At 53.8% G+C, this 13239-nt stretch overlaps 2 protein-coding genes across 2 annotated transcripts in view; both read right to left on the bottom strand.

The window, feature by feature from the left end:
- The window catches only part of LOC137463846 (zinc finger protein 271-like), a 473788-nt gene that overhangs the window by 71955 nt on the left and 388594 nt on the right, over nucleotides 1-13239 (bottom strand). The gene's annotated exons all lie outside the window — the stretch shown is intronic.
- LOC137463821 (olfactory receptor 14C36-like) lies at nucleotides 6820-7752 on the bottom strand. Its single transcript, XM_068175211.1, has one exon. It carries the CDS (start codon nucleotides 7750-7752, stop codon nucleotides 6820-6822), a length of 933 nt encoding a protein of 310 aa, XP_068031312.1.

The raw sequence follows: 13239 nt of genomic DNA, 5'->3' as shown, positions 1-13239 counted from the left end.
AATGTCTGTGTGCAGAGCTGGGGGCAGATCAGTGCTGGCACAGCAGCTGTGCCCAGCAGCAGCAGCACTTGGTGTTGCCAGTGCTGCTCCCGTGGCCCTGCCCCGCTGCCCTGGTGGCCCTGGTGTTGCTGCAGGGCCTGAGTGCTCTCGGGGCCGGGCACAGTCCTGGGGGTGGCAGTGCCGGGGCTGCAGCAGGGACAGCCCATGGGCACTGCTGGGGCAGCGCTGACGCCTCAGGCCAGGGCCTGGGGGCTCCAGGCTCCTTGCCCAGGCTCTCTCAAGAACACGGCCAGGCCAATGCTCAGCACAGAAAACCCCCGTGAGCAGCCCCAGGCTGGCCGTGGGCAGGCTGGGGGCAAACAGCATGGCTGGTGCTCTGCAAGGGCCCTGGGGGAGACGGGAAGGAGCAGCAGAGCAGGGGCTGATCCAACCCCAGTGCGCTGGACAGCCCAGGGCAGCGTACCAGAGTATCCTCATGGAGCAGCCAACAACATCCCCCCTCTGCAGCCCTGGCCTCTCCCCCAGCTCACACAGGTGCCGCATCCTTGCAGGCACAGCCACGGCAGCGCTGGCTCAGGAGCCCCTGTTTGCATTGCACACAGCAGGCGGGAGCACCCCCATGCTGCTGCTGTGGGGACATGAACCTGAGGGAGCACAAATGCCATCAGCCCCTGGGGCCAGGACGGGCTGGGGGACACCAGGGAAACCACTCAGCTTTGTCCTGGCCTCTGCAGTCAGCCAGAAAGTTTGTTCCCATCAGCTGGGAGTTTCCTGTCCCACTGCAGACGCTGTTGCTCAGAGCCAGGGCTGCCTGGCAGCCACCCCCAAACTGCCCTGAGCATTTCCTTGGCTTCACCTTTGCTTTCTTTACTCTTCCTGCTGCAAATTTCTTCCCATTGCCCATCCCTGTTCCCTCCCCTGCAAACAGCCCATCCCTGTTTGCCCTTTCCTCTCTGGCCCCACTCCCCATTCCAGTTCCTGACTTGGCACCATGGGAACGGCCCTTGGGGAGCAGGATCATCCCACAAATGCTGCAGGAATTGTCTGCAGGCTCCTGCAGTGCCTGGTGCTGCTCCCTTGCCAGAGGCAGCCCAGGCCAGGGGGGCACATCTGGGCTGCTGTGTCTGGCTGTGGGGCTGCCTGTTCTGGGCAGTGAGGAGGGGCTGCAGAGGCTCTGCAGGACTGACAGGATGGGCTTTGGGGCTGTGAGGAGAAGCTGAGGGACCTGGGCTGCTGGAGCTTCTGAAGAGGAGGCCCAGGGCTCCTCCTGCAACTGCTCCAAGGGTGGTTTCAGAGAATCACAGAATCAGCAAGGCTGGAAAAGACCTTGGAGATCATCAGGTCCAACCTGTGCCCTGACACCGCCTTGTCTCCCCTGAGCCTCCTCTTCCTCAGGATAAACAACCCCAGCTCCCTCAGCCGCTCCTCACAGGACTTGTGCTCCAGACCCCTCACCAGCCTTGTTGCCCTTCTCTGGACACGCTCCAGCCGCACAATGTCTTTCACTGCCCTGCTCCTGCTGGCCACACCATTCCGGATCCAGGCCAGGAGCCATTGGCCTTCTTGGCCACCTGGGCACACTGCTGGCTCATGTCCAGCCTGCTGTCCATCAGTCCCTGCAGGTCCCTTTCTGCCTGGGCACTGTCCAGCCACACCGTCCCCAGCCTAGAGCTGTGCAGGGGGTTATTGTGGCCAAAATGCAGGACTTGGCACATGGATTTATTAAATTTAAACTTATTGAACTCTGCCATCTATCCAGCTGTTCCAGGTGTCCCTGCAGAGCCCTCCTACCTTCCAACAGATGGACACACGCTCCCAGCTCAGTGTCATCTGCAGATTTACTAATGAAAGCCTCAATCCCCTCATCCATGTGGTCAATAAAAATATTGAACAGAGCTGGCCCAGCACAGAGCCCTGAGGGACAGCACTGGTGACTGTCCCCAGCTGGATGCAGCACCGCTCACCACCACTCTCTGGGCCGGCCATCCAGCCAGTTCTGAACCCAGCACAGAGTGCTCCTGTCCCAGCCGTGGGCTGCAGCTTTTCCAGGAGTGTGCTGTGGGAGACAGTGTCAAAGGCCTTGCTGGAGTCCAAATAGACAAATCCACAGCCTTTCCTGCATCCCCCAGGAGGGTCACCTGGTCATAGAAGGAGACCAGGTTGATCAAACATGACCTAGCCCTCCTAAACCCCTGCTGGCTGGGTCTGACACCCTGGCCATCCTGGAAGTGCTGTGTGATGGCACTCAGTGCGAACTGTTCCATGACCTTACCGGGTACTGAGCTCAGGCTGACTGGCCTGGAATTACCAGGATCCTCCTTCCCACCCTTTTTCTGAATGGGTGTCACATTGGGCTGCTTCCAGTCATCTGGAACCTCACCAGTGAGCCAGGACTGCTGGTAAATGATGGACAGCGGCTTCACAAGCTCATCTGCCAGCTCCCTCATCACCCTGGGGTGGATCCCATCTGGTCCCATGGATTTATGAACATCCAAGCAGCTCAGCAGGTCTCTGACTGCCTCCTCTCTGATAATGGGTGCACCATTCTGCTCCCTGACACCATCTACCAGCCCAGGAGGAAAGTTGTCCTGAAGGCAAATCGTCTTCTCACTAAAACCTGAGGCAAAGATGCCATTAAGCACCTCTGCCTTCTCCTCATCTGCAGTTATTAAATTCCCTTCCACATCTAATAAAGAACAAAGATTGGTCTTACCCAGCTTTTTACCATTGATATATTTGTAAAATCTTCTTTTATTATCCTTTAAAGAAGATGCCATTTTAAGTTCAAACTGAGCTTTGTCTTCCTAATTTTTTTTCCTATATACCCTAGCAAGCCCCTTAAATACCTCCTGAGAGACCTGACCCTCCTTCCAAAGATGATACATCCTCTTTTTATTCCTAAGTTCCTTCAAATCCTCCTTGCCCAACCAGGCTAGATGTTTGCCTTGTCGACTCGTCTTTTGGCACACAGGGACTATCTGTTCCTGTGTCCTCGGGATCTCTGTTTTGAAACTCGCCCACCTTTGCTAAACTCCTTTGTTTTTAAGGGCTGCTTCCCAAAAAACTCTCTGAATACGTCTCCTAAGTAGGCCAAAGTCTGCCCTCCGAAGTCCAATGTAAAAGTCTCATTAGTGTTCCTCCTGACTTCACCAAATATTGAGAATTCTATAATTTCATGATCACTGTGCCCCAAGTGGCCTCTAACCACCACATCTCCCACCAGCCCATCTCTATTGACAAACAACAGATCTAACATAGTCCCTCTCCTGGTGGGCTCACTCACCAGCTGCGACAAAAAATTGTCCTCCACAAACTCTAAAAATTTCCTAGACTGCCTCTTTTCAGCTGTATTGAGTTCCCAGGAGATGTCCAGCAGGTTGAAGTCACCTAAAAGAGCAAGGGCTGATGATCTAGAAACATTCTCTAGCTGCTTGAAAAATAACCTGTCCAGCACTTCTTCCCGGTTGGGTGGATGATAACAGACTCCCAGTAGGATGTCAGCCTTGTTGGCCTTCCCCCTAAGTCTCACCCATAGACATTCGACTCATCATCATAAGTTTCAACATCCGTAGCATCAAAAGCCTCCCTAATGTAAAGGGCCACCCATCCACCTCTTCTCCCTTTCCTGTCTCTCCTGAAGAGCTTGCAGCCATCCAGTGCAGTGCTCCAGCCATGTGAGTCGTCCCACCCTGTTTCTGTGATGGCAATTACATCACAGCTCTGCTGCTGCACCATGGCCTCCAGCTCTTCTTGTTTGTTACCCATGCTGTGTGCAATGCTGTACATGCACCTCAGCTGGGCTGCTGATTTCACCCCTAACTCAGGCTTACCACCCACGAGCCTGCTTCCAGACAACCCAGCTGCATCTCCCTCCCCCTTCAGACCTAGTTTAAAGCCCTCTCAACAAGTTCTGCCAGTTCATGAGCTAAAATTCTTCTGCCCTTCTCAGGAAGATGGAGCCTGTCTGCTCCAAGCAGGCCAGCTGCTGTAGAAGTTGCCCCATGATTAAAGAATCCCAAATTTTGTTGATTACACCAACCCTTGAGCCACTCGTTGATAATGTGAGCTCTCCTATTGCTTTCACCATTTTTCTCAGACTCCAAAGGGACTGAGGAAAAGACTGTCTGTGCCCCTGTCCTATTAACCACCTGACCCAATGCCCTAAAGTCCCTTTTAATTGCCCTGACACTCCTGTTTTCAATCTCATCACTGCCAGCCTGGGGTATCAGCAGTGGGCAATAATCAGAGGGCTGAATCAGCCCAGGCAGTGTGTCAGTGATATCCCGTACCCGGGCCCCATGAGGCAGCAGACCTCTCTGTGGGGTGGGTCTGGTCGACATATGGGGGGGCCCTCTGTTCCCCTCAGGAGGGACTCACCCACCACGATTACCCTTCTTACCTTTTTGATGTTAGAGGTGCTGATCTGTCTCACAGATTAATCATAATTGGGAGGCTCACTGGGCAGATAATTTTCTTCTAAACCATCTGGCTGACTCTCCAGATCCAGGGAATCATACAGAATCTGAAGTGGCACCTGGCTTGGGAGAGGGGGTTGAGAGGGATTTTTATTATTACCTCCTCGAGTAGGTACCCACTCCCACTCCCCTTCATCGGCCAGGTGTCCTTCTATAGCCTGACAGTGGGAGGTGTGGGAGACAGCAGGAACCAAGGAGAGCATTGCTGCCCTGCCAGACCTCATGGAACCAAGGATCCATTGTGACACTGCAGGGCCCTGGGGCACCACGGTGCCATTGTGACACTGCAGGGCCCAAGGATCCAAGGGACTTTGTGACACCAGAGGGACATTGTGACACTGGGAGGCCTCATGGAATCATGGAGACCATTGGGACACTCTGGGGCCTCATGGAACCGTGGTGACACCAAGTTGTCTGGGGTTGTTGATCTTCTGGAAAGCATGAAGGCTCTGCACAGGGACCTGGACAGGCTGGATCCACGGCCCAAATCCAAGAAGGTGAGGTTTAACAAGTCCAAGTGCCGGGTCCGGCACCTTGGCCACAGCAACCCCTGCAGCGCTACAGGTTGGGGACAGAGTGGCTGGACAGCAGCCAGGCAGAAAGGGACCTGCAGGGACTGATGGACAGCAGGCTGGACATGAGCCAGCAGTGTGCCCAGGTGGCCAAGAAGGCCAATGGCTCCTGGCCTGGATCAGGAATGGTGTGGCCAGCAGGAACAGGGCAGTGATTCTTCCCCTGTGCTGGGCACTGGTTGGGCAGCACCTCGAGTGCTGTGTCCAGTTCTGGGCCCCCCAATTTAGGAAGGACCTGGAAGGGCTGGGGCGTGTCCAGAGAAGGGCAACAAGGCTGGTGAGGGGTCAGGAGCACAAGTCCTGTGAGGAGCGGCTGAGGGAGCTGGGGTTGTTTATCCTGAGGAAGAGGAGGCTCAGGGGAGACAAGGCGGTGTCAGGGCACAGGTTGGACCTGATGATCTCCAAGGTCTTTTCCAGCCTTGCTGATTCTGTGATTCTCTGAAACCACCCTTGGAGCAGTTGCAGGAGGAGCCCTGGGCCTCCTCTTCAGAAGCTCCACAGCCCAGGTCCATCAGCTTCTCCTCACAGCCCCAAAGCCCATCCTGTCAGTCCTGCAGAGCCTCTGCAGCTCCTCCTCACTGCCCAGAACAGGCAGCCCCACAGCCAGAAACAGCAGCCCAGATGTGCCCCCCCGGCCTTGGGTGCCTCTGGCAAGGGAGCAGCACGAGGCACTGCAGGAGCCTGCAGGCAATTCCTGCAGCACTTGTGGGATGATCCTGCTCCCCAAGGGACAACCCAAACTTTCTGGCTGGCTGCAAAGGCCAGAACAAAGCTGAGTGGTTTCCCTGGCGTCCCCCAGCCCTTCCTGGCCCCAGGGCTGATGGCATTTGTGCTCCCTCAGGTTCATGTCCCCACAGCAGCAGCATGGGGGTGCTCCCGCCTGCTGTGTGCAATGCAAACAGGGGCTCCTGAGCCAGCGCTGCCGTGGCTGTGCCTGCAAGGATGGGGCACCTGTGTGAGCTGGGGGAGAGGCCAGGGCTGCAGAGGGGGGATGTTGTTGGCAGCTCCATCAGGACGCTCTGGGACGCTGCCCTGGGCTGTCCAGCGCACTGGGGAGGGATCAGCCCCTGCTCTGCTGCTCCTTCCCGTCTCCCCCAGGGCCCTTGCAGAGCACCAGCCATGCTGTTTGCCCCCAGCCTGCCCACGGCCAGCCTGGGGCTGCTCATGGGGGGTTTCTGTGCTGAGCATTGGCCTGGCCGTGTTCTTGAGAGAGCCTGGGCAAGGAGCCTGGAGCCCCCAGGCCCTGGCCTGAGGCGTCAGCGCTGCCCCAACAGTGCCCATGGGCTGTCCCTGCTGCAGCCCCGGCACTGCCACCCCCAGGACTGTGCCCGGCCCCGAGAGCACTCAGGCCCTGCAGCAACACCAGGGCCACCAGGGCAGCGGGGCAGGGCCACGGGAGCAGCACTGGCAACACCAAGTGCTGCTGCTGCTGGGCACAGCTGCTGTGCCAGCACTGATCTGCCCCCAGCTCTGCACACAGACATTGCTGCTGCAGCTCCAGAGAAGGCAACAAAAGGGCATCTCTGCAGAAAACTCTGCTGGGAGATCCTTGAGTTCCTTTAAAGCCACGGAGAGCGCAGCCCCTCATTGACACAGTCTGTGGGCACAGGGAAGGTGGAGAGAAACAAAATGAAAAATGGCACAAAAATGACATTTATTGTGGACAATATGAAAAAAAGCAAAACAAAGGAAAAAAATCCCCAGAACTAAACCAACAAGAAGTATCAAAGATGACTTATATTTCAATTGATTTTCAGAAATTGCCCAGAAGTTTAATGTTCCTGAAACCATCCAGTCATCAGTCTCCACAGTGCAGCCTTGAGCTCCTGGTTCCTCAGGCTGTAGATGAGGGGGTTCAGGGCTGGAGGCACCACCGAGTACAGAACTGACAGGGCCAGATCCAGGGATCTGGAGGAGATGGAGGGGGGCTTCAGGTAGGAAATAGCTCCAGTGCTGATAAACAGGGAGACCACGGCCAGGTGAGGGAGGCAGGTGGAAAAGGCTTTGTGCCGTCCCTGCTCAGAGGGGATTCTCAGCACAGCCCTGAAGATCTGCACATAGGAGAAAACAATGAACACAAAACAGCCAAACACCAAACACATACTAGCCACAATGAGCCCAAGTTCCCTAAGGTAGGATTTGGAGCAGGAGAGCTTGAGGATGTGTGGGATTTCACAGAAGAACTGGCCCAGGGCATTGCCATGGCACAGGGGCAGGGAAAATGTATTGGCCGTGTGCAGCAGTGAATAGAGAAAGCCACTGGCCCAGGCAGCTGCTGCCATGTGGGCACAAGCTCTGCTGCCCAGGAGGGTCCCGTAGTGCAGGGGTTTGCAGATGGACACGTAGCGGTCATAGCACATGATGGTCAGGAGGGCAAGGTCTGATGAGATAAAGAACATAAAGAAAAAGAGCTGAGCAGCACATCCCTTGTAGGAGATGGTGCTGGTGTCCCAGAGGGAATTGTGCATGGCTTTGGGCACAGTGGTGCAGATGGAGCCCAGGTCGCTGAGGGCCAGGTTGAGCAGGAAGAAGAACATGGGCGTGTGCAGGTGGTGGCCGCAGGCTACGGCGCTGATGATGAGGCCGTTGCCCAGGAGGGCAGCCAGGGAGATGCCCAGGAAGAGGCAGAAGTGCAGGAGCTGCAGCTGCCGCGTGTCTGCCAGTGCCAGCAGGAGGAAGTGGCTGATGGAGCTGCTGTTGGACATTGGCTGTGGCTGCACATGGGGACCTGTTCATGGAGAAAGGACAGTGACAAGTCAGGAGAGGTTGGCAGTAGCTGGTTTAGGAATTGTTTTCCTACCCACACATCATTCCTGGCTCTCTGAGGTCAGAAATCCCCAGTATTCCTGCTGCACTCAGCGTTTGCCACTGAGAAATGTGAGAGGCAAAGGATTCCCTGTGGCTGAGGGCAGGTGAGGGGCTGGATGGGCTTGTTCCCAACTGCCCTGGCTTTGCACCTTTGGCTGCAATCAGAGCACAGTCACACTCCCGGGTCACCCTGGGATAAACCAGACCCTGCCCAGAGCAGAGGGATCCCTGAATGTCTCACCCTCTCCAAAGGTCTCTGGGCAAGCCCTCAGCACCCCCTTGTGCCAAGGACACTCACGGCTCCCTTGGCCAACCCAGCAGCATTTCCTCAGCTGTGGCAGCTCTGCACTTCCCCGTGGGACATTCCGGGAACTCCCAGAGGCTCTGGCACAGCTCTGCACCCAGGAGGGCAGCTCAGAGCTGGGAAGGGCACAGCAAGGAGATCCCCGGCTGTGCCCATGATGGGATCTCATGGAGGGGCTCAGCTCATTCCCCTTTCCCATGGACTGCTTTGCCCACAGCCCCACAGGTCCCAGGGAAGCTTGGACACCCCATTCCCATGGGCAGCCCTGCCTGGCAGGAATGCCAAGGGCAGTGCCTGACTCAGCTGCTGCAAATGCCAGAGCCTCCCTGAGAGCACCAGAAAACACTGACAATATCAGGGGAGTGCAGAAACAGGAGAAGATGTTGTGGTGCTGTGCCTGAGAGGGCAGGGCAGAGACAGCCGGGCACTCAGGACAGTGTTCCCGTGCCCAGCTGTGCCCGGCACCTCCCACACACCAACAGTGCCCTCCTGCCCCAGCACTGCTCTGTTCAGCCCCCTCTGCTTCCCTGAGCATCTCCCTGGGACTGGACATTCCCTCCTGAGAGGTGCCTTGTCCCTGCCAGCGCTCACAGAGCCCATCCCACCCTGTGTGCCCTCGGCCCGGCCCTACAGAAACCTGCCTGTGTGCAGGGCCCTGGCTGGGGCAGGGTCTGTGTGCAGCTGGGCGAGGGCAGCTCAGGAGAGCCCTGCTGGGCCCTGCAAAGGTGATGCTGCTGCTGTCCAGGGCTGAGGAGTGGCTGAAGGCCCTTTGGGAGGCTGCCAGCAGAGAGACTGACCACCCAAAGTCACAGTTCTGGAGTCTCTGTAAATGTTCACTCATTCCTTTGATGATCCTGTGTGTCCCTTTCAACTCTGAATGTTCTGTGATCCTGGGATCACAATTCCTGTCATGCTTCTCTCATCCCTCTGTTGTCTACAATCAAAAGAGAAAAAAAATCCTTTGCAACAGTGTTAGAACAGTAAAGACCAGACCTTTATTGGAAGCTTCCAGGTGTCCCAGTGGGGATGGGTCATACCTGGCCCCTGATTATAACAATTTATTATGGTTGATTATTTAGGATATTTAACAGGAACATCCAATAGGAGATTCAGTTGCCCCAGTTACACACCCCTGGCTCAACCCATTGGAGTAGGTCCAAGGATTTCTTTGCCCCAGTTTTTGTTATCACTGCGCACATTCAAAAACCAAAATGTTCTTGTACGTGCTCTTCCTGATAATAAGACTATGCAGTATTTCAGGAATGTATTTAGACAGTCAGCTTATTGTTCTAAAATCTAAGAGAAAGGTAAGGAACCATACTAGAGATAATTAAGGATTGTAAATATATGAAGTATAAAATAGTTGTTAAACAGAGTTAATTAAGAATTTAATAGAGTTAGATAAGGATTTTAGATTTATACTTATGTTATACTAATTTACAGAACTACAAATATAAGAAAAATATATGAAAAGCAAAAATCTTTTTGTCATCACTCCAACTTTCCCACCCTGCTCCAAGCAGGAAATGGAAGACACTCTCTGAAAAGCTCCTGAGCTTTACAGCAATCCCAGGTTTACCTTCTTTGGGAAGTGTCCTGCGGAGCTGTGCCCAGGCTGCTCTGGAGCAGGGAGCAGCCCTGCCCCAGCCAGCAGCTCTCAGCAGCAGCACCTGCCCTGCTCAGGGTGGATCCTTCCCCCCACAGCTTCTCTCCAGCGCTGGGAGCAGCTCCCCGGGCCGGCTGAGAGCTGTCCCTGGCAGGCAGCAGAGTCCCTGGCCCAGCACAGCGCCCTGGGCTGCAGGACCCTGCTCTGCAGGACAGCCCTGGGCACCCCTGGCTGCTCTGCACAAGAGATGATCAGAGAATGTACTCACAGGGTCTGTGGGCATTGGGATGTTCCGGCTGTAGGAGATCACTCCAGGAGCTGCAGCTGCATTGTCCTGCAGCCAGAGGTTCCTGTGCCAAGGGCTGCCAGGGATTCTGCCCCAGGCACTTCTCAGCACCTTCCCAGCCCTGACTGATGGAAGCTCTCTGTGCCTCTGTGCTGAGCCCGGGCTGGCTGCAGGCAGTGCCCCAGCCCTGCTGGGCTGGGAGAAGAGCTGCTCATCCAGAGAAATGTGCTTTTGAAGCTCTCCTTGGTTGCCAGGATCACCCTCTGTGCCAGGAGCCCGGCCCAGCTCAGCAGCAAAGACACAGCACAAGGACTTTAATGACCCTCTGGGGCTTTGTGCTCAGGCCCTGAACATCAGGCCCTGAGAGGGAGCTGCAGAAACCTCTCCAGAACTCCAAGTCAGAATCCAACTCCAAAGTTTCTTTGACTTTTAATGGGTCCCACTGAGGGACACGACTGAGAAAGTGTCCCCAGGCCCCAGGCAGAGCAGAGAACTGGAGGCACTGATGACAGGTGGGGACAAAGAGAAGCCAAGTCCTGGTGCCCTGGGGCACAGCAGGCTCTGTGCCACCAAGGGCTGTTAGGAGACACCTTGTCCTGAGGCACTGGGGCCTCCTGGCACAGCCCCAGCCAGGCTGGGCACTGTCAGCCCCTTGTCCTGCCCTCAGCATCCCCCCCTAGCCCACATCCCAGTGGCCTCAAGGATCTGCTGGAAGGAGTCCCTGGGGAGCCTTGCTCAGGAATGGCCCTGGGGGCTCCTTCATGCTCCCAGGGACTGCAGGTTTTTCAAAGCACTTTGGCTTTGGCTTTTGCCTTGGAGTCTCTGAGAGCTTTGAGCAATCATGGCCTCCAATTGTCTGCTGTAATTAGTCCCTGGAGAGGCTTTGTCAGGAACAACACTCAGTGGGGCTCATTAATACTTTGAGATACTCAAGGAGTTTAAGGTACTTTGGATTTTCCTTTCCACACTGAGTCTCTGAGAGGTGTTTGTGCCATCCTGGCCTCCTGTTCTCTGCTCCAAGGAGTCCATGAGGAGCCTGCGTTGGGGATGGACCTCAGTGGCACACATTAATGCTTTGAGACACTTTGGGTTTTTTCTCTGACTTTGACTCCTGGAAAGATTTGTGCAATCTCCTCTCAGGCCCTGAGGTTCCAGGGCTCAGCTCCAAATGCTCCACAGGGCTCATTAGGATAAGCACGTCTTACCAAATCATGGCTCTGCCTTTATTTCCCTCTGCTCTAATGTAGTTCCTTTGGAATGTTTCCTTTTACAGTTATGGAGAAATATTTCAAAGTGCTTCTAAGAAATATGTATTCCTATTTAAAGAGTGTCTTTATTACTGTTCTCTTTTGAGAAGAGCTGATTGCTGCATTCTGTGATTGATATTGATGTAGGGCCGCTCCTAAGGAGGTCTGGCCAGGTCAGAGAAGTTTTACCTTGAGGTCTGACCCAGTGTGGACAACCTTGCCCCACATTCCCCAACCCCATGTGAGAAACAATTTTCACTTTCAAAAATTTAACTGGTTTATTAAGACCTTGTCAAAATTCAACAGAAGAGTGAATAAAGAATAAATGCAGTTTCCGGAGCAAAGGATTCAGTCACCATGTGCTCATCTACAAAATGGATGTTCTGTCTTTTATATCTCCAGCCCCTCCCAAAGTCTTGTCAATCCACTCCTCCTTCGCTGTCCAGTGGTGGAGATCACTTTCTTACAGCTTGATTGGAGCTCAGGCTCTGCCATAGCAACAAGCCGACCCTCCCAAATGCCCTGACTACTGAGGACATCCCATGATAACAATGCAAGGGGGAAGGGAAAGATAACTATACACCTACACAACTTCTCTTAACATATACTTAATATTCACCCCTTAATTGTGAGAGTCAACCATAGGATTACCCATCTATAACAAACCCCCCTTTTCTTTTTCTATATGTCATTTTGCTTGAACAATTAATTTCAAATTTTTTCTCTCTCTTGAATGAGTCATACTAGCATCTGTTGATGTGGGCAAGGACTGTGGGAACAGGAGAAAAATCTTAGGTTTTCCTTAGACACACTTATTTGGAATGGACAGAAGGGCCTAACAGAGGTCCAGGATGGCTTTGACTCCCATCTATCATGCCTATGTGGTTGTTACCCACAGTCATTGTACCTTAGGGGTCCAGAGGCCAGCTCGGTCTCGCCCTCCAGTCCCTGTTGTATTCAAAGACAGTTGGGGAATGACAGTGGTCCGATATGGCCTTTTGTCCCTACCTTACCATGCCTACGGGGTTGCTACCCACAGCAGGGCTATGCCATCTTCTTGGTAGCAAACAAAGGGGTCTTGCCCTCCTTCCTTTGTCTTATTTTCTTAAAGAAGCTGCCCCATTACCTCTTACAGTCCCTTGTGTACTTCCCCTCAACAGGTGCTGGTAATTCTCACCCATTAAAGCAGGAAGACAGTTCTCAAACTGGTTGGTGGAAGCTTGACTTTGGGCGTCTTGGTGTTTTTCTGGTTGTCTTTCAGTCTCTGCCTGAGAGTCAATCTCATTTCACCTGGTCTGGATGTTATATGTAGTGCATTCTTTGTGTTTTTCCTGCTGGGCCTTTAACTCTGTTGGCATGAGTCCATCTATTGGCATGAGTCCATCCCCACTCTGCAGTTCACACGGCCGATTCGGTGGTGTGCAGTTCCTGAACGGGACCTTCCCATTGAGGAGTTAAATGCTGATCTCTCCATGACTTGATCATTACTTGATCAAATCCTCAGAATTAATGTTATTGAGTCTGAAATCCAGGGTGGCTGTTTGAGGAATTGCCCCTTTATGTCTTAGCCCTTCTAGGGTTTCTGCTATAGACATAACATATTTCTTGGCATTGGCTTCCCCTTCCTCATAGGTGGCAACCCTCTGGGGTGAGGTCAAAAAGGGTAACCCAAACGTCATCATAGGGTGACACCCCCAGATCTGACTGGGGTTGGGTTCTAAGTCTTAATAAGGACAAAGGGAGACATTTTATCCATGACATTCGGGTTTCCATCATCAGCTTATCTAGACCTCTTTTAAGAGTTTGATTCATCCTCTCAATGTGACCAGAACTCTGTGGATGCCATGGAGTGTGTAATTCCCATTTACTCCCAGGGTTTGAACAACTTTTTGCAATATTTTAGAGGTGAAATGAGCTCCTTGGTGTCACGATCCGCTTGTG

The sequence above is a fragment of the Anomalospiza imberbis genome, chromosome 30 (assembly GCF_031753505.1).
Source record: "Anomalospiza imberbis isolate Cuckoo-Finch-1a 21T00152 chromosome 30, ASM3175350v1, whole genome shotgun sequence".
Taxonomy (NCBI): Eukaryota; Metazoa; Chordata; class Aves; order Passeriformes; family Viduidae; genus Anomalospiza; species Anomalospiza imberbis.
This window is presented reverse-complemented; position numbering and strand designations above follow the sequence as displayed.